Source organism: Diplotaxodon limnothrissa, linkage group LG17 (assembly GCF_057381915.1).
Source record: "Diplotaxodon limnothrissa isolate DT_005_m linkage group LG17, D_limnothrissa_male_GT1.1, whole genome shotgun sequence".
Lineage (NCBI taxonomy): Eukaryota > Metazoa > Chordata > Actinopteri > Cichliformes > Cichlidae > Diplotaxodon > Diplotaxodon limnothrissa.
This window is the reverse complement of record NC_140612.1, coordinates 30,641,009-30,662,867: the sequence shown is the minus strand read 5'-3', so window position 1 is coordinate 30,662,867 and position 21,859 is coordinate 30,641,009. Positions and strand designations below refer to the sequence as shown.

General features: G+C 39.4%; 1 protein-coding gene across 1 annotated transcript in view; it reads right to left on the bottom strand.

The window, feature by feature from the left end:
• chchd3a (coiled-coil-helix-coiled-coil-helix domain containing 3a) overlaps positions 1-17,791 on the bottom strand; it is an 85,756-nt gene extending 67,965 nt beyond the window's left edge. Inside the window, exons 1-4 of the mRNA XM_085375925.1 lie at positions 17,601-17,791; positions 16,340-16,585; positions 15,739-15,799; positions 5,841-5,934 (exon numbers count right to left, since the gene is read on the bottom strand). Of these exons, the coding sequence (XP_085232051.1) occupies positions 5,841-5,934; positions 15,739-15,799; positions 16,340-16,585; positions 17,601-17,681 (482 nt within the window). The 5' untranslated portion in view covers positions 17,682-17,791. The remainder of the gene's footprint in view (positions 1-5,840; positions 5,935-15,738; positions 15,800-16,339; positions 16,586-17,600) is intronic.
• Positions 17,792-21,859: the final 4,068 nt, after the last annotated feature.

The following is a 21,859-nucleotide window of genomic DNA, read 5'->3' as shown; positions in this document are numbered from 1 at the left end:
TCTAAGATGCTCCCTGCAATTATTGAGGAATTTCCAGTATAGGGTTCAGTGCTCAGGTGTAGTTGCCACCTAGCTGCTGATTTGGTGTGGTTGTTTGGCAGGGCAGGGAAGGACTGTTGCAAGGTGTTTCCAGGTTTCACACATGTTACATTGGCAGTACTATTTTTGAGTTCTACTTTTACAGGAAGTTTATTTTACAGAGAAGTTCCACAGACACTTAATTCTTTACAATTTATGAGAGCGGCCTAATCAAAGTGGCAGCCATACATACTCTCAGCTTTTTAAAATGCAAGAAATACATATGATATCAAAGTTCACTAAAAAAAAAAAAAAATCAGCATCAGTACGTTACGAGATTGGTTGATTTAAAGACACTTGTTAACCTGCACGTTTCCCAATAAGTGCTACTTCAGGTTTGCTCTAAATACTCAGTTTCAACCAGTTTCTTTCAACTATTGGCTCCGCATGATGCCAGTTTTGAAGTCATCTCAGACACAGGGCTGTGGATGTGAGCAAAGAAGACCCAAGGACTGCAGAAGGACTGGATGCTTTTCTGGGAAAAACTAAGCACACCTTTTCTATGCACTTGATAAAGTGAGTGATAAAGCAAGTTTGACCACTTCTATAAAGGCAGACCTTTTATCATTTTACTAGTCTGGAGCATCAAGTGTGCAATTTCTCTTTCAATGCGCAGAAAAGCTGTGAAAAAAAAAAAGTTTTGCAACCTCAGTACCTGGGCACCTTTTAAGTTATTAACTCAAGCATGAATTCCTCTGTATACCAAAGTATTCAAGAGTCAAATGTGAGGCCATTTGTATGACAACTAAAGCTTGGGCCAAACTAGGTCATGCAATAGCACAATGATCCCAACGACATCAGAAAATCTACAACAGAATGGCTGGGAAAAAAAAATCAAGGTGTTACAATGAACTGAAGTTCAGCACTGAAAACTGAAATGCTGTGCCAATCATACTTCCACAGTGATGTTGGAGCCTGATAAAAATCATACAGACAAACTATTACTTCAAGTTATTCTTACTAAATGTCATTCTAGTGTACAAGCAACTGAACTAATAGTTTTTCACAACTAAAGCTTTATCCACATGACTGTAAAACAGCTACTTTAGCAGAGTGCACAAACTAAAACATGGAGTTGGAACAGAGCATAACAGGTCCATTTAGGGTATTATTATTGGTATTCCAGCCATATTATTTTTGTCATAATACAGGTAGTTTCTGGTGATAGTTACAGTGTAAGGGGTTGGCTAGATTCAAAGTATCAACTTAGCAGCTGTTTGATTATTTGGATGCATGTGGCGTGGGCGTACAGTCGTTCATTATCGGTACTGTTTCTATTCTGTTTGTATGCTTGCAGGTCTTTGTGAGCTCTGTTTAAAAGGGCTAAACAAAATACATGATTACTAATATTAGGAAAACCACTTTTATTCTCATCATCTCTACTGTTATTATTACTACTGTGGGTGTGACAGTACTACAAAGTTGCTACATCACAGTATTCACAGAATGTGATAAAGATGAAACGGTACATAATGCATTCAGACTAGTAATGTCGTCGATTTGGATGCAATTTGGGATATAATTACTGTGCAGAAACAACGCGGGCCAAATCACGTCAAATTCAGGACCTTTGTTTGTTTGTTTCTAAATAACCTCACAACACAAGTCTTTTGAAAGTTGTGCCAGCTTTGTGTGTGTGTGTTTCAGCATATGTCTGTGATGTGAAGATAAAAGATAAAAATAAACAAAATGTTAGAATCTGTAGGATAGACCGTCTGCGTCTGATCTGGGAGCAATAAAGAATTTAATAGACAGCATGGTTAACAGGGTGGGAAGACGGAAGCTCGGAGAGAAGGTCAGTGTTCTCACTCAAAAGTCTGACATGCAATTATATTGCACAAGCCAACACAGGCTGCTTGACTACATGTTGAAATAATGCGAAGAAGTTTTGTAACAACTAACCTCTGAGTGTTAGAGTTGGAGATTCAAACACATGCATTTGATGCATGGGGAGGGTGGCAGTGAGAGGGTTGAGGGTGGAGGTGAGAGGGTGGGGTGGGGGAAAAGTATTGAGAGTTTGATATAAATAAAAAGGATACAGGAGAGAATGAAAAAAGAAAGAAAGACAGAGGAAGACTAAAGTGCAAGTATAAGAATGGCAACGGGGAGGAAAACTTGAAACAGAAGAAGAACTGGATGAAACAGTGATGCAGAGCGTTACAGAGCAGAGTCAGGTTGGTGTAAGAGTTCTCTTACCCTCATCCCTCCTTCTCACATCCTTTCCTCTGAGTCGTTCTGCTCTGATGCCTCACAGAGAAACGGCAGAGGCAAATCTTCTCCCTGCACCCGCTCCTTGCAACAAATCAGTTTAGGCTGCTACCAGAGCAAAACATGCAAAGCCAGATCTCCGGAGTTCATTTACGGCCCCGGAGCCAAGCACAAGAAATACTGCCTAATCTAAACACCGCCGATCCTCGAATATCCCAGGAACTATCTGCCTGAACAGAATACCACGCAGAATGGAAACAAGAAACAATATTAAATGAGAGAAATAGGAGAGTAACCAAAAAGTAGCTATCACAGGAAAAAGGACAATCCATCAAGGCTTTTGACTGTTTCTGTTTGTTTTTTTCAATCCTGAATGAATCTGTAAGACTTATAATTAATTAGATCATATGAATAAAATCCGACTCTGCTGGCATCCTGACCGACTATTTGCATTGAATATGACCTCGACGTTTTGGGATCACGCATCTTGTGTAAATCCGTTCTCCTCAAGTATTCTTACATTTTTCTGCATTCATGCGGTGCAGCAGTTTCACTGCAGGATTCTTTAACTAGTGAGCAGTGAGATAACGGGCAGTCCTGCTGGCATCGCTTTGATACACTTTCACACCAAAAAAAACACAACTTTACCTGTTAGTCTAATTTTCCAGAGGAGGAAAAAAGAAAACAATTACAGAGTCCTCGCTGTGTCTTTCAATCCAGCAGTGACCACCTTCACTATGCCTCGTTTGTTTTTAACAATATAATACTACCTGTAAAGTAGTTACTATCTGCACATCTGCACTGTAAGAGGGTGAAATATTACAGCAAATTAGTCATGATTTGACAACCCAGATGAGGGGGAAAAAGACTATGTGTTCCGCTCATCTATTTATGTCCAGCAAAGTTAATTTATGTTAACAAAAAGAAGAGGAAGCCATTTTTAATCTTTAACTATGGCGTTAAGCACAAAGAAAAAAGTACTGTCTGTTTCTTTTAATGTAACATTTTAACTAGTCTGCCCATAAAGATGACATCTGACGATTTCCCCTCTACCTTCAATGAGTAGTTTTGACACCTCAGCATGTATCAATAAAGATGTGGTTTGACATTTATTATAATAGTTTCCAGGTTTTTCCACTGGGATCTGCACAGGTCGAGACCACCCTCACTAACTTTGGATGCACACCCAGTCATTTGCCCCATAAGCAGGCCTGAAATATGCTTTTAACTTCCACTGTTCACGTAGCTTATTTCATTGAACTGATAAAGAACAAATGCCCTGAGGCAGGTCAGGAGATACAACAGCAACGATAAAAATGTATATGTATTTAGAGTAGAGAAGGTGCTGCTAGTATGACTTTATGTTAATTCAAAACAAAGGAAAGAAAGGAAGATCATCACAATCTACAACCGTAACGCAAATGACGGATGACGGTCGAAGCAGAGACGCCCAGAGCTCCCTCTCCCCAGCAACTTTTTCCAGCTGTTCCAGGAGGACACCAAAGCGTTCCCAAGCCACCCAAGAGATATAATCTCTCCTGTGTATCCCAAATCTGCCCTTGGGCCTCCTCCTGGTAAGACATGCCCAAAACATCTTACCTAGGATATGCCCAAGAGGTAAACCTAGCCAGCTGTTTGAACCACCTCAACTGGCTCCTTTTAATTAGAAAATTTGTTTTCCATTGCAAACCCCACTGGCTGCAGTTAGTCTTGCCTTTTAAACACTGCTTTTATAATCCGATTACACTAGGAAACATTTGGTGTCAAAGGCTCTAAAATTAACACCCACCGTGCACCAAATGAAGATAGATTTTCCATTTGGTGAATACAGCTCTGAAGGCTGCTAAAGGTTACCCAACACACTGCAGTTAAAAAATGCTTGCACCAGAACACTCTTTTAATAAAAAGCAAGAGCCTCTACTGTATTTTACTTATGTCTTTCGCAGGTGCACCGCTTCTGTCCTCTGCTGTCTGTGTTACAGTTTAACAGAGGGGCCAAGCCCATGACTCAAGACCGTTTCCCCTGCAGATTCAGTCTCTGAACTGTCACAACCTAAAGGCAATTTATTACAGCACCCAGTTAAAAATGTGCTTAGTGTGTTGATTATTCTTCTACCTGTCCCCGTGTCTGATGAGTCAAAAAGGCACGGTCAGTGCCACACATAAGTAGAGTAAATATGTAACAGGATGTGATTTTACTAGGCTTGAATCAGATGCTACATAATCCCTATGAAATCTGAACTAACTGCTTAGCCAGTTCTCCCTTTAAAAGCTCTCTTCAAAGCCCAGAATACCCTTAAAAGCTGTTCCATGTATTATTGCCTGCCAGCTGCTAACTAGGAACATGAATAGACAGTAATACAAATGGACAGAAATAATGAGCAAAGAACGGACCCAAGAAAAAGCAAATGGCAAAAAAGGCCACATTAAACACTGATCTGAATATGAATCTGCACACGCACACATGCAACTAACACGAGGGTAACTGTTTGTTTACCATTCCAGTTCAGTTAAGACTTCTAAAGAAAATGCAGCCCATGCCAAGCACAAACAAGAATTGAGGACTTGAAAGCCAACTATGATTTCAGTTAATTGCTAGGAGGGCGTAATTTTTAGGCACTTACTCCTGTGAACAGACATCAATAAGTGAGCTTCAGGAAGCAGTTACATAAAAATGACCAGAAAAAGAAAAAGAAAATCAATAGACAAATGATTTCTCAAAACCACTTGTTAATTTCACTCTCATCTCGAATAAGCCTAAAAAAATGAGGCTAATCGGCAGGCTAACACTACCTACCTCCTCGTGTTCTGAAAGATTTGCCCAACCCCCCCAATACCGTACAAGAGCGTGTTTAGAGCCTCATCACAGTTGTTCATTCAACATCATCCAGGCCCATTAAAGAAAGAGAGCAACTCGATTATCCAACATTATGGTATGTACACCTGCTACTTTAGGGGGGAAAAGAAAAGGATAGATGAGAAGGGAAGGAATAAAAGGAGGGTGGAGAAGAGGAGTGCGAGAGATGGAGACTGGAATGTGCCCCTCACATGAAGAGTGCGTTTCTTCATCAGGAAGGGCTAATGAATCACCCACTCAACACCCAGGAAATTATCTCAGGATAGCGCCCCCCTTTCTCAGACATGATTAATTGATCAGAAGAGAATGAGAGAAGGGGCGAAACACAGGGAGGGGAAAAAAGTGCTGATGCACTTCGGAAGAGAGGTAAATTGGAAACAGCGGGGAACGGAAAGACTGGTGCTGACCTTTTTGACTATTAATGAAAGTGAAAAATGGTTACATCTGAAAATGTCTGAGCTTTCTTATAAAAACCTGGAAGAGAAATTGACACTACTGCAGTAGCTTAACTCCAGCTGTCATGGCCCACAAGGAGAAGAAGGTGGTGGTGGTGGGGGAATAGACAAAATACCCAACAAACAGGGAACATCCAAAATTCTGACTTTAAGGAAAAACAAGAATCTTAATTTGAGCAATCAATCAAAAATAAGGCAACAAAAAAAGACTAATTTTCCATATTTCTGTTCGTTAATCTCACCAGGCTTGCAGCTCTTGCGCTACCTTGGCCCTCTCTTGCTTCAAGTCTTTATACAGCTCATCAGCGATCTTCTTCCTCAGGGCCTCCTCATCGGCTTGACAGAAAAAGAGAAAAAGGAGACAAAGAAAGCGAGTTAAAGATAAGAGATCCAAGTAAACAGCTGCTGTTTGTGGACATGAAAAGCTGCACCAATCAGTAAATGTGCAGTTCAGATTCAACATTTAACCAGTAATGATTCAGTGCATGTACGCTGTGTTTTGTCTAAGCGGAGTAGTTTGTTGCTAAATTGCTTAAAGACAAAAAACTGTTGTCGGGCAGGGCTGCAACTAATGATTATTTTCATTACTGACTAATCTGCTTGATGAATGAATTAATCATCTGGTTTCAAAATGTTAGAAATGAAGACAGATGTTATGCTAATGAAAAATTAAAGACTATAATTTCTCACCGTAAAGATTAAGTCTACAAATGTCTTGTGGTTGCAAACAAAAAGCCCAAAATGATAGGATACAGACCAAAAAAGAAATAAAAAATACATTGAAACCCTGTGATAAAGTGGCTAAAACTATTATTTTTAAATAAAGTAGTTCTCGCCACTTTTATTTTTGTCAGAATTTCAGCTCTATTACAGAGTGTTTACCGAGTGCAGCGACTTGGCACAGAAAGCTTGGTCCCTACAGTCTGTATGTGTAGTTGGTGTCAAAAACAGTCACAAAACAAACTTAATCCAACAAAATGAAAGCACACATACGGCTTAAACACATACAAAGCAGTGTATACACTCGCGCCATGCCACCCCGTCTGCATATATTCATGTCATGGACATCATACGTGTATGACTCCATGTCCTCGGCGGTTTATCTTGGCAGGTAATTAAGCATGAAAGTAAAGATGCCAGCCAGCGACCAGGCCGAAACGTGCTCTGAAGACAGAAGCACCATGCAGTGTGCTGCACCACTGCAGTGATAGAAGGGCGGGGGGGGTGTCTGAGTCTGTCAAGATTACTCTCACAACGCATTAGTTAGATAGCATAATCCCTATTGTCAGAGTCTATTATTACCTGAAAACATGTGGTAACAACAGGAAAGGCAAACTTAATTCCAGATTAATCAGATTAACACTAGGAGAAAACAATAAGAGCAGAAATATACCCAGCCGTTCTGCATTTGCCATCTCGGGATAGTGAAACAAACAAGAAAAAAAAGTCTTAAACCAAATCTTACATTTTAAAAAGCTGCCATGTTTTGAGGTCATTATTATAATCATTATTTCACATCTGTCCAACATATGGATTTAGCAGCAACTGGATTCCTTAATCATTTCCTTAAGCATTAGAATGCCAACAATTCTTCAAATTGCCTTATTCACTTCAATGTGAATTTTAATGAATTTTTTTTAAATAACATATGCTTAGGATTTAAATTTAAGCCCGTCACGACTTACATTGTTCTGTTTAAAAGCCAAAGACACAATTCCTGATTAAAATACAACAGAGTAATTAAATGTTTTAAATGTCGCTCAGCCAAACCTCTGCTTCCCAGTTAAAACTTGTGCGTGTGAAACAATGTTGTTATCCGTGCTGCGACGTAAAAACAACAAGAAGGTCATGATACTGATACTGTACAAAGATATTACTGTAGTTCGTGCAACTCGTGCCATGGATACTGAAATCTAATTTCAGTACTTCAGCAGCTTCGTACTAATTTACCCGCTTTAAAAACACACAAACCAGAAGTTGAACGATCTTGTCTTCTCTGCAGAAAACAACATATAACATGAGCTCAAACTGTGACTACGTGGGCCATCTCTTTACCTTCAGAGGATTCCTCTTTACTTACAGTAAAGCGAATGAATAAGTCCCATAGAGCGAGTTTCAGTTTGACAGGCCTTCAGAAGAAACACGAGAACAAACAGAGGCGGTGACTGACAGTTGACAACTTTTGTGCTGCATAGCATATCTTTAAAGGCAGAGGCTTCTGTCACCTACTGTCCACAGTGTGAGAAAGTAATATCCATCATGTTTGACTGCACTCAGAAGCACCATTGATCTCACTGCGGAGGAGAGTCTAATTACAACTCTGTTAAGACCAGCAGAGGAGAGACAAACCTGTAGGTCTGAAATCCTCACAGAGGCTCTGCCGTAGGCTTGCCAAGTAACACGTATTAATTATGTTTTACGACAGGTATTGAAATACGGTGCGAAATATGCTGTGATGTTGTGATTTATTATGAAATAGACTCAGATTACCCACAAAAAAAATCCTGTGAAAATGGAAATGTACACTCGAGTTACATGGGACATTACTGACTACGAGAGCCAGCAACTCAGCGATCAATATTAATATTTCTCATCAATATCATATTTACTGTAATGTCAGGCTAGCCATTCATTCTGATTACCTTAATGCTGTGATGTGGTCAACAAAGATGACCGCACAGTTTGTCATCTTTGACTTTGCAGACTGTAGACAGTTACTCTGTGACTCCTAATAGAAATCAACAGTTTATACCTTAAAGTTCGATGACCTGCTCAATATTTTCCTGTCAACAACAAACCAAATAACTGATTAAATATGATGAACCCACAGAGAATCTTCACATGACAATGTTTTCAGGAGCTGATTTATTTTAATGAAACGGAACAAAAGAAAAAAACAAATATACTCCACACGGTAAAGTGACCGTTTTCACAGGAATGATTTTTTTGTTTTGTTAAACCATTTCAATCTGACCTATGAATCATTCGAGCATAGGAAAGGTATCTAACTCAAGGAATGAACCAGTGCTGTGCCCGCACGTAACAGACAACTTTGCAAAGAACACATTTTAAAATTGTATCTTTAGGCACTTAGCAGCCTGTCACAAAAAACACATCTGTTCCCATTCCTTTAGCTGAACTACAGAAAATGCCAATGATAACACAGCTTGACAGCCATAGTACAGGCTGAAGACTTTTGCACAGTACTGTAAATATCTGAGCATCTAAACAAATAAAAATAAATAAGAAACACTCCCTGTATATTGATTGGATACAGGACACCATCATACCTAAAATGCAAGTGTTTTATCATCTTCTTAAATCACCTATGGGAATTCCTCTTGTATTAAAACGGCGTATTAAAACAGCGAGTCAACAATTCAAAATACTTTATTTTAATACTTAATTTAAAACATGTCTATCCTTGTGCTGGATTTGACTGGATATCAAAACTGGCAGCTAAAGTCGCAGGTCATGCTCTGTCTTTATGAACTTTAAAGGTAAGGCTTCTGTTTCAGCATCAACTGCCCTTTAGAATATCTTACATTTATACTGAATATATATACCCTGTAGTAGTGCACTATGAAGATTTTAAAAGTCCTCCAAGTTCAGCCATTCTTAAGCAACTCCTCATTTATCACCACATCCTCTCCAGCCCTACAGAAAGAAGCTTCAGATTGCTAGCGGGGTCGGCAGGAGAACAGGTTCTGATATGATAAACACTGTCTGGGGTCCTTGAGGGAGGCTGGCTGGGGTCAGAGACAATTCCAGATCAACAGAGCCCGTGTCAATCCTGAGTAGGACATGTAAATGTTAAAAAGATTAAAAACTCATCATCTTTTTAGACGTGTCCCCCTCCTTCCCATTTCCACCAATCACTAAACCCTGTGGAAAAACCAAAAGAGAACGAGGCGAGGCGGTGGAGCGCGGGGCTATTGGCAGTGGAGATAATAGACGAAGGCAAATTGCGTTTCTCATCAGAAGTTTCATTAACCCCAGGACCCGCGTGGAGGGCATAATCTGTAACATTACCACTTCCTCACGTTTCTACCTCGCGTTTAGTCGAATCACTGTGCACCTTTCACTATATACAAATAGGGAAAAAGGAGGAGGAGAAAAGAAAACGTGGAGAGGAAACAAGCAGCCCCGGCAATCGGGTGAAAGTCGGATCATCTGATTTTCTCTTTTACTCCTGTTAACAAAATCTTGTGCAATGAGACACGATCTAAGTGATCGTTTTTAAGAGACAACAAGAAAAACATAACATTTATGCACAAATGTATACGGTAATCCCCCCCCCCAAACCAAATTCTCCTTGCCTCACCTGGGAGATATCTTTAGCAGGCTATTAGTCCAGAGCAGTGTGTGGGCTCTGGCACATGAATATTTATAGCACAATGGAGAAGGTGTAGGAGGTTCAACCTTGACTACAGTGTAATCAGCGCACACATACTGACTCAGGCCATGATTTAGAGACAGCCGACCTGCTGAGTGCTTCACTCGATACCCAACTCTCGTGGACGCGCATAATCAATGTCCGCCGCATTAAGGTCACACCCTTTGAGGATTGGGCTGAACTTTGCAACATTTTTAACAAGATTCACATTCATCATACTGTTTTTTTTTCTTATTCCTTAAAAAGAGCGTGCCTAATCAATCATCCCAAGTTAGCTTTTTTTTCCCTCTCGACTCTTTTAATACTTCTGTAAACTCGGTACCTCGTGGTGACCTTGCAAAGAGGTCGACGCACATTGCTGTTGTATGACTAATACACCCTGCAGGAGGCAGCCACATACATTGATTAAAAAAATGTTAATACAGCCAAAACAAACACTATTTTGCACTGTGTGCATAAGGACTATATTCTATCGGTCCCAAGAGATCTGTGCTTCTTATCAGACTTCACATTAGTATTTATAGACTTAATGAGCAATGAAAGGAAATGGAAAGACATCAGAAATGATAAATTAATGTCCCAGAACAGACAGGTGACCACTGTGAAAACAGTAGACAGCAACGCTTCATACAAGTTAAGTTATTGTTTTATGTATCTTTCAATCTAAAAACTAATTAGAGCAAACAATGGAGTTATAACTTTATTCATCTTGATAATAAAAATAAAAGAAAATGCACTATTCCCACTCTTTTCCAAGGCAATTTATGTGACTTCAGGCTGACGGGAATCAAAGCCTGGACTAACAATGTGGAAGCTGCTTGGAACATGCAGCACTGCGGGAAACTTTCGGATTGTGCTGGAACTCTCGAGTGTACTAAAGAAGTTTAACTTTGTCCTTGTTATGTGCTAACATCAGAGAAGCATCTGATCAATTCCAAATTCATTCTGCACCACGATAAAGAACGAAAACATCCTGCTAGCATCATAAATAACGACGCTATCTGCAGCCTATCTTCTGCAACAGATGGTTTTGTACCTACAGAGCCCCGATTTCAACATCATAGGCTGAGCCTAGAAGAAACAGAGTGAGATGGTACAAAAGCAGCACAACTCTACAAAAGAACAGTAGAAAGCACATCAGTGTTGCATGCTTTAAAGGCAAAATCCACATGCAGGAAATTGTTAGTCTGGGCATGACTGGCTCTAAAATTAGAAGACAACAATAACTTCAGGACTGCAGGACTTGCTAACTGCCTTTTTCTTTAAATTACATTGATCATTTAATTACTACAACAACTTTAGAGGGGCAACTTTAAAGTTTCAGGTTTGCAAATCAAGTAGTTTATTGATGAAAACCTTTCTCCACTGAACTGCAGTTTAAGATTATTAACAATTATTTACTTCAAAACCATCTACAGCTCGCAGTTATAGATGAAAACAATATCTAGACTAATACTAGTTAACCAGGGATCATCTAACTGTTTACAGATTTGTCAAACCTTTCTTTCAACTGTGATCTTTGATTGAGACTACAGATAATATACAATGCTCAAATTATTAAAAGTACAATCTTTCGTCAGTGTATTGCATGAAGTCAGTTACACTTTGATCTGGTCTGTTAAGTAGCAGAAGGGGTTATTAATCAGCTGTTTTGGTGTTAGTGGAATTAGCAACAGGTCCACCAGAGGGGCAACACTGAGCCAACCCCCAAAACAGGAATGCTTTTACAGATGGAAAATCCCCAGCTCCAAACTATGACAGATCCTCCACCATGTTTTACAGATGGCTATAGACACTCACTTTTTTATCTCTCCCCTGACCGCTTGAATACATGCCACTGTGGCCATTTCTGATGATGGTGAACAGTAGATCAGTTATTGTAAGTGCCAGGTGCATTTCTCAGATTCTGTTCCAGGTCTTTGCCGTTTCTTTTTCTATTTCTTGAGTTACAGATACTGTTCCTCTGCTACTTTTTTTTAGGCCGGCCTCTTTTATCCTCCATTGACAAGTGTCTTTGGGGTTTTTTATTATTTTGTTTGGTGGTGGTGGGGTTAAACCATACCATGCACACCAAATCCAGTGTTATATTTGGTATCATTTGACGAATCATCTAAAGAAATGGGGAAAAATGTGTTTTTGTGACAAGCGGCTAGTAACAAAGTGTCTAAGAAACAATTTAAAACTGGGAATTTGTCTTTTATGTGTAGACGCAACACTGAGTTAGGTGCATTTCTTATGCTTGAATGATTTATAGGTCAGTTGCTTAAAAAATATTCTGGAAAATGTATGGCTCCAAAAAGTCCAAACAGCAAAATGTAAAGAAATGAGGGGTGACTCAAGACTTTTGCGCGGTACTGTAAATGCCACTAAACCACAATAAACCCAAAAGACTGACAGTGGCAATTACACATTGTCCATTTATGTTACTTATGTAGCTAAACAAAATTCTGTGTCATACCATGGAAGCCCAGTTGCAAAGTAAAGAAATGTAACACACATACACACTCTCCAACCACCTTCTTCCCTTAATGAGGCCTGGAGGTTTGTTGTGTGAAACTGCGGAGGTGTCGTTTTAATCACTGGAGTCAGTGTGGCGTGGCATAAGTTGGCCTTTTTTAATTACCTTACTGATTGAGCACAGTCAAGGATGGGGAAGCCTGCCCACACCCTGGATGCCAACCTCGAAAGAATCTGCACCTACGGCTCGTTCTGCTCTGCGTAATGAACAAGTAACATTCAAATGTCCTCTGCCACAAATGTCAAGGGATAAGGGCCATGCGCCCACATTAGCAAGACAATAAGGCTAAAACTTTACTTTGAGTAAAAGAAAAGTGGAAAGAGTGTCAGCTTTTAGCTCCGTGGGTGAGACAGTACACCAGAGGTGGGACCAAGTCATTGTTTTGCAAGTCTCAAGTAAGTCTCAAGTCTTTATCCTCAAGTCTCAAGTCAAGTCTCAAGTAATGTCAGGCAAGTCAGAGTCGAGTCTCAAGTCACTGGTGTAAAAGTCCGAGTCAAGTCACAAGTCTGAAACTTTGAATTTCAAGTCCTTTCGAGTCTTTAAAAAAAAAAAAACAACGAAAAAATAATGTTGCAGTTATGCTAAATGTAAATATTAGACCATGTAATTTTAAAATCTGTGTTTTTCTCAACACATGACAAAATAGTTAACTTAGAAAATATACACAAATTGTGAAATTGCACCTCTTTAAAATGCAGCTCAATTAAACCTAGCTCCAAGAATAGTTTTCACCGACAGTTCTGAGATAAGCTGCATGTTATTCTTGGATGCGGTTGTAGGACCGGCTTTAAAATCGCATGACAAAAATATCATACACATTAAAAAAAACTGTATCACCAACGTAGCCTGGAAAACATTTGCTAGTTAGATGAAGTCAGCTATCTCATCGTAGCATATTTATATGCATATTTATAATCATACGGTTCTTGGAGTGAGTGCACACACTCATGAAGTTTAGTAACTTCAGGTCACTGCAACAAGCCCAGGTACAGTTTACCGACGGATGGGTGCAGGACCTTGAAATGCACCGTGTAGAAAGTAAAGACCATCGTACGTATCATAAGTTTACCAGTCTCACAAATCGTCGTCATAAATACACATTCGTTAACCGTTTATTAATAGGACCTTTGAGCTCAACGGTAATTAATTAGTAGTGGAAATAATTTCTGGTACGCGTTACAGAAATGTAGCAGTGACAATAATACTGTATGCTGTAATCGTACTGGGCAATTAGTGATACAAAAAACCTGTTTTATCCTGTGAATAAAAGTATATGTTTTTGTCAATGTACCATAATAACAGAAGCGAAACGCAATATTGTGTCAGGACAATTCACTATTTATGCACAATAAATAAAGGAGCATAGCGCGACAATTTCTGTTCAGCGCCAGACTTGCTTGTAACCTATATCACCAGTTATGTTATGAAAGTGACGTATTAACTACTAAAAAACACTGACCTTTGTGTAAATGCTTGGAGCAGACTAACCTGTGAGCTGGAGTGTTCTGGGACGTTATATTTGGTCTTTGAATGGCTGCAATCCAGGCCACCCGTCGCCTCTTTGTTACTTCGGAAACATGGCTCGAACAATTTCTCTTCAACGAGGTAATCCGATAACAACCGATCTCTTTACCCGTCGGCTTCCCGTGGCTGTCATGCGACCGGCTATTGCAGTTAATAATACAACGGCTTCTTGTGTTTCTTTTTATCGCTGTATAACTGATTTTAATTGAAAGCCTGCGTGCGCTAGTACCGCTTGCCACGAGTTCCCAGAATCCTTTGCGGTTCTACCCGTGAATGACGTCACATTTTCAATCTCTATATAATATGCATGTTAAATTTTGTATTTGGGGTAAAATATCAAGTCTTTTCAAGTAAACCGGTTCAAGTCCAATTCAAGTACCAAGTCATTGGTGTAAAAGTCCAAGTCAAGTCACAAGTCTTACAACATTTTTTCAAGTCAAGTCTAAAGTCATAAAATTAATGACTCGAGTCTGACTCGAGTCCAAGTCATGTGACTCGAGTCCACACCTCTGCAGTACACACACATTTTGACTGTCACTCAATTATCCCTTCATTATCTGTGTGCTGTGCACTGGAAGCAAGCTGAAAGCCTAATACTGACCACATATTGGGACATTTAAAACAAACGGTTACCCTTTTCAACGTCCAGGAAACACAGAGCAACATTAGTATTCAAAGAGAATTTCATACTGTGAGTTTTAAGAAGCTATGATACAATATGTTCACTAACATGTGACAATTTTCAGCAGTCTCCTGTTGCTGAACACGGAGGGCCTTGAAAGTTTTCTCTGCTAAAAAATAGTCACAGATGATAGTGGTGAGAATGAACCAGAATACCAAAACATAGACGTGAAAAATGGTAGAGCAAAGGGAAACTGCATGATTATTCTCTGTGGCTTCTTAAAAGTTGACTCTTTCAAATAAAGTGTCAATTGATCCATTATTAATATAGAAATATTAATAAAAGCCACAAGAGTAAAAAGCACGAGTTTAGCCTCACTATTTTACTTCCAAACTGCACGAAGGTAAAAGAGTTATTATGACAGCCTGAGCTTTACAGGGACGAGGCAGAATCATTGCCCACTAATTACAGCATCAATTTATTAGCATTAGTACAAGTTAGAATTAATCATTTCATTAACAGTTAGGGGATGGCAATGAATCACAATATGACCGAGGCTACTGTGGGGCCCATTTTTTAAATTAAGACTGATTACAATCTGCATGAAAAGTTGGGAGGCAAAAAGCTTAAGGTGGCTTAAAGTAAACACCCACACAATAAACATCATTAAAATTCACTGTAGCTGGACAGCTGAGGCTCACATAGCCTTGGCTTTGCAGTTAAGCATACAAGTAAAGAGCGTCCCGTACATTTCATAATAAAATGAGTCACTCCCAAAAACAACTGATTTTTTTGTTTTGTTATAAGTACACTTCCATCGGTTGTAAGAGGGAAGAGAATGAAGTTTGCGTTGCTGCTTCATAGGTCAAAGATTACAACTGCATAAATCTATAAAAACTGGAACACGTGTCTGATCTTTGGATTAACTAGCTGTTTAAGTTATTAATCAAACCACATCAGCTTCCTTCTTCCTCACATTCTTTGGTCACTCTTGACATTGAGAATAATAGCATGGTTTATATATTTATTTTTGTATTACCAGCAATGATTTTTTTAAAGAAAATTGGAATAAAAACTCACCAACTGATGCAGCAGGAGGTGGTGGGACTGGTTTGGACTTGGGCACTGGTTCAACTTTGGGCTGAGGAGGAGGAGGAGGAGGGGCAACTGGTTCACAAGGAGCATTAAATTCAGGCAAGGGAGGTGCAACAAATGGCTTGGCAGGCTGTGGTGGCATGAAGTTGACAGACTCGAAAACAGAAGGGGAGGAGAGGGGTTCGGAGTCAGTAAGAAGGGGAGGAGAGGTGATCAGCTCAGTCTTGACAGGAAAAGGGGGTGATAAAGGCTCAGCTACAGATGAAGGAGTAAAGGGTTCAGCCACATTTGGAGGAGCAACAGGTTGAGCAAGTGGAAGGGAGGAAGCAGTGGATTCATTTTTAAGAGGTGATTGTTCACCTACGAGGGGAGGAGGAGGAGCAAGCGGGGCGACTACTTCCACTACAGCTGGAGCAGGGCAGGGGGAAGGAAGCAGGGGATCAGCAGGAGCAAAAACAGAAGCAGGAACAGGAGAAGGTGTTGCTACAGGCTCAACAGCAGGAGCAACAACGCCAGCGGCAGCAACAGCAGCAGCTGGGGGAAATGAAGATGGGGGAACTATGTCAGCAATGATGGGTGCTGTTACCTTTTCTACAGGAGGTGGAGGTGCAGCCACAGACTCTGTGGCAGACTGAGGAGGAGCTGGAGGTGCAACAGGTTCAACAAGAGGAGGAGGGGGAGGAGGAAAGGAGGTGATGGGCTCAAAGAGGGGAGGCACTGGCCGCTGAAGAGGAGAAGCTGGAGCTGCTGGGGGTGATGGAGTGGTAGCAGGTTGTTGTTGTGTTGGAGGAGCTGCAGGTTCCTTCATGCGCTTAATGACATTTTCAGAAAGCTGCAAAGGAGAGTGGAAGAAAAGTTGAACACTTAGATGAAAAATTACGATGATATCACAATAAATGCATAAAGCTAGTGGGGGATAGCTCAGTAGGTAGAGTGGTCGCCCCATGATCGGAAAGTCAGGGGTTTGAATCCACTGAAGGGCTACCCTGAGCAAAGTACCGTCCCTTCACACTGCTCCCCAGGCGCCCAGTGGCTGCCCACTGCTTCACTGGGTGAATGGGTTAAATGCAGAGAGGAATTTCCCCATGGGGATCAATAAAGTATACATTAATACCACACTTTATTTATAGATTTCACGCAAACACAATATAAAGTTAATAGAGTATTTAGTGGGAATTTTAGGGATATTTTATACTGTTGGGGTGGATAGACTGGCATGGGTTTTCCTGATTTTCAGTTTTCATACTCAGCGATTCAGTTTTCAGTTCTGAAGTATAAATGGTATCAATCTTCTCATGCAGCTCTTGGTAAGATAAGAAATAAGTACATTCCTTAAATGCTTAACTATGTTGTTGCTGCTCGTATAGAAATCTACACATTGTGTTTATTATTTTTAGATAAGCACCAAAATAACACTAGTCTCGGCACGTTGGCTTAACAACTGAGTAATAATAGATAGAGCCACAGTCTGATCCGCTCTGCTCTATATTTATCACCAGCTGATCAGTGGTATTATTATCCACAACGCAGCCATAAGTTTGCAGCCGACATGAGAGCACGAGGCAAGTGACGTCAACATTCCGAAAAAGCCATAAAAAGTTTATTCAGACTAAATCTCAAAGCAACTGCAGGGGTTACTAACCACACATTTGCTTCTTCTATGCTTCACGAATGAATGAAAATAAATGAAAGTTTCCAGGCTGCCAGGACTCTGCGTCATTTGAGCCACGTAGCACTTTTGATAGCATAAGACTGCACTTCCACTCCAGAACGCTTTCGGATTACACAGCATTGGATTAAGGCAGCCATGTAACACCTGTTCAACTAAGGTCCATCATATCACTTACCCGTATGCCCTTCACCACCGTTACATTGTCGTTCTCGTCTGATTCAAATGACACGCGGCGGGTGCTGTTGTTTGCTCCCATAGTCAAACGGCAGCTCGTTAACAAATGTCAGTTATCTGTGTCACATGTAATAACACAAAAGTGCAATTTGCTTTTATTTTTGCACAGTTCACTTCAAGCCAGGTATAGATGGCTTCACTTTCTCCACTGCTTGGGATTCTTAGCGCTTCCTGAACTCGACGTATTTGAAGAACACGCGAGTTGATTGGACAGAAGCGTCATCCGGCCATGCAACAGCGACTTTCATTGGTTATTGATTTCACGTGGTAGCGCGGGATAGTGACGCGCAACACTGCCTGTCATAATTTCCTGTCAGTTGTGTCGCTGTAGTATTGTAACTGTAGTAGTGTATATATATCTGGGACAACATACTGTGTCAGTAGTTGACAGCACAAAATTAGCGTCATATGGACCCTTTCTAATCTTACTAACCACTCAAAACATTTAGACAACAAGCTAGTGCTGCAAATTTTGTAAAGACAAGGCCAGCACATGCAAATAACCATAACAGTACTTTTAACCTATAGAGGCAGCTTCTATAGCACAGAGCAGTGTGTCATTATCTATAAGATTAATCATCATTAATTCTCAAATTTTGAACTACTGAATTATTGTGATTTACTGGGCATGATTACGTTCCACAACCGTTAGTTAATACAACAAAACATACCTTTCAATTTGTAATGTTTTTTGAAACATGGGGGTTTTTTGGAGCCCTGAGTGTAAATGTGCCTGTCTCTAAGCACTTTGGGTCAGTTTCTGTTGTTTAAATATGATGTAGGCTATAAATAAGATAGATGTGACAGTCAACACATAATATACAGATGTTTTTCATTGTGCATATTTTAAGGGGTGGTTGTTGTTTTTTTCATTTCCAAAAAACACATGTATTTAACACAGTACAACTGGCTACATATTGAACTTAGAGGATAGAAACAAGCATAATCCTATTGCAGTGGTATCGATCCAATACAAGTGCCAGGGTTGGTATTGATACTTTCGATAGTTGGATTGATCCGCCCACCTCTTCTACAAGCCCCATTTAAACATACATTCATACAGCCTTTAATTCTATACACTTTAAGTACTTTATTTACCTCTCACTCAAGGCCTAGAATTACAAATTAACCTAACATGTGTTTCTTTAACATAATCTCATAAATATCTTGTCTTTCCTTGATTTGTTTTGGACATCTTGTAAACAATCGTAGTATTTTTTATAAATGTAGTTAATTTTTCATTTTCCTTACGACTATTTGTTTTCTGAACATCCCTGAATAGACAGGGAAAACCTCAAAGTAGGCTAATTAGTTCCCATTAATGTAATAAAAGCAGTCAACATTTTCTCTTGAAGACTGTCATCCCACAGTTGAAAAAAGAGTCCAACGGGGGCACCGGTTCATCTCGCTAGGTTGAGCATATGCTATGGCTAATTTTGAAATCCATCCGAAGGATGTGTTTCCATAGGTTTTCTCACAGTTTTCCTGTTTTCCCTCCACTGTCCTATCAAATAAAGATTAAAAAGAAAAAGACTGAATCATTTCAAATTAGGTATTAAAAAAATGTATTCTGGGGGTCATTTCAGACTTTAGAAACAAACAAAAGGTGTGTGTGTGTGTGTGTGTGTGTGTGTGTGTGTGTGTGTGTGTGTGTGTGTGTGTGTGTGTGTGTGTTTTAATCAGCTCGAATTAAAAATGCTGGAAACGCTGAAATGTCAAATTTTGGGTTCTACATGAGCATTTACTGCATAACGAAATCAACAGCTAGGGTTAATTAATTTTTTTTAATTATTATTCATTCACATGTTGTATAGTTCCTTTTTGACAAATACATACCTACCATATCCATTTCAACAACTCATACAGCCTTGGAGAACATTACATTATAGCTGGAAATCTGATATGCCTCCAGAAGAGAGGCTATTATGAGGAATGACAGCTCATAGGAATCCTATAAACCTGATATATTATATACACACAATAACACAATACAGTCTTTATAAATCTGTTTCCTGACGATTTTGGTGTTTTTGTGTCTTCTGGAATGCATATGCCGCAGATGTACAAACATAAATCAATGAAAATCTGTTTGGGAATTCAACCGTGGCTGTGTATACTCTGATGTTAGTGTGAAATTTGATATACACAGAGGGTTCATTCAGCCCTTTTACACAAAATAAACCTTGATCAAATACATTATTTCTTAATATAAAACAGTTTACCATGATGACAGACAGTATTACAAAGATCACACCCTTTGCTAGAATTCATTCAAAAAAAATCTTCCTACCATATATATATATATATATATATATATATATATATATATATATATATATATATATATATATATATATATATATATATATATATATATGATTGATATCTGGAGCTGTGAGGCATTTGGCATAAATCAACCCAGTGGATTTGACTTGTTGTACCTACTTTGGTAGCTCCTATGGGTTTAAAATATATCACATAGCAAAATAACACCTACCTTTTCCATCATCTTTGATTTGACTCAGTATTAGAATGTATTTAGTCTTGTCCTTGCCCATGGAGGCATTTCTCACCACTACAACAAGCCTACTACAAACACATAATGCAATAAAGACTTACAATGTATAGCAGCACCCTTAAGGCGTGCTGTGGAGTGCCTCAGGTTATGTGGAAAGAAGTGCTTAACAAATTTAGCTGAATACAACATTTTTATTTTCTGCCACAGCATTATTGTAGCAAGGACTAGTACCATTTCAACTGACTTTAATGCAGAGCAATAATGATCCTTGCTTATCTGGTTAATTTATTGTTGATAGCTCAGTCATTCACCATATGCAGCAGAATGAAAATGCAATGTCTATCGTCCTTTTAGTTGTTTCATATGTTAATACCAGCTAGATGTAAACAGAATCTCCATAATTACCCACCTTGTTTTTTGCACCATTGCATTGGTTTATGCAATTATGTGAGCTAGTTAACATTTGTTGCTTTAAAATTCGCAGCGGTGCACCAAGATAATGGGCAATGTTGCTGTTATTGACTGAAAAACATGCTGCATCAAAGAGCAAATCTTCCCCTTACAAGATGAGCTCCAAAACACAAGGGCAATCCCAGCAACATATAAAGGTGAACACAAATAGAAAAGTTCGTGTTTCTTTATTCTTCTAACCTTTATATTATTGCTGCCTTTCCCCCCACAGTATTAATACTTTACCTTGACCTTATGATGTTTGAGTGGAGTTGGGGTTCCATCTTTATTCAATTTCTCTTTGTTTAATTTCTGCAGAGGTGAGTGGTCTGCTCAGAAAAGACCAGATGATTCGATGATGCGAAGCTCGTGTTTTGTTTGAAGGTGAGAAATCTTGAAATTAATCATGAGGTGAAATATAGATTCAGTGTTTTACTCTCCCACCCTCCTACACCTCCGCATTCCCATGGAAACAGGTAGCTAAAGAAACATCTTCTTCTTAATCACCCAGAGATGACATTTTGTTAGAAAATTCCAAGTTGTGTAATTGAGATGTGAAAATAAGCTTACTCTGTTCAACCAGCCTTCTAATCTTTGCGTTGAATTTTTCTCAGGATAATTAGTACAGCTATTATCATTCATTATCAGTGACTCATCTGGTAATTAGAATCCGAAAATGCAATTTAAATAGATACTGAGCCAAGGACATTATTATTTACTCACAAAAACAGTATGTTTCTGCTAAATAGCTTGTCTAGCTTGTAGGGCTGGGCCATATTATACCGTTCACGGTAATACCGGTATAATGTTAGGCAACGATAGGAAAAGGAAGTATGCGAAAGAATATGAGTAAAACGCGCATGCGCAGTGCCTTTGTTTTCATACGCACATGGCCGATTGTTGAGTGAAACAGATGAACCAGAATTGGTTTGTAAAAATGGTGCAACTTCAGTGATGTGGAACTGGTTTGGTGTTTGTCCGTCAGATACACGACAAAGCACATTTTTTTGCAGAACATGCAAGCGGCCGTCATCTGGGTCCTAAACTCCGTAATCTTCAGTTCAAACGAACACTGCAGCATCACTGAGCGTTAAAAACTGTCTAAATTCTTTCATCTTTAATAAAACGATCAGCATTGCTGCCCTACCAGGTGTAACTATGAAGTTTAACTTCCAGGCATCCATTAAAACAAAATTTATTACATTTAACAGAGTTAGAAGTTAGCAGGAAGC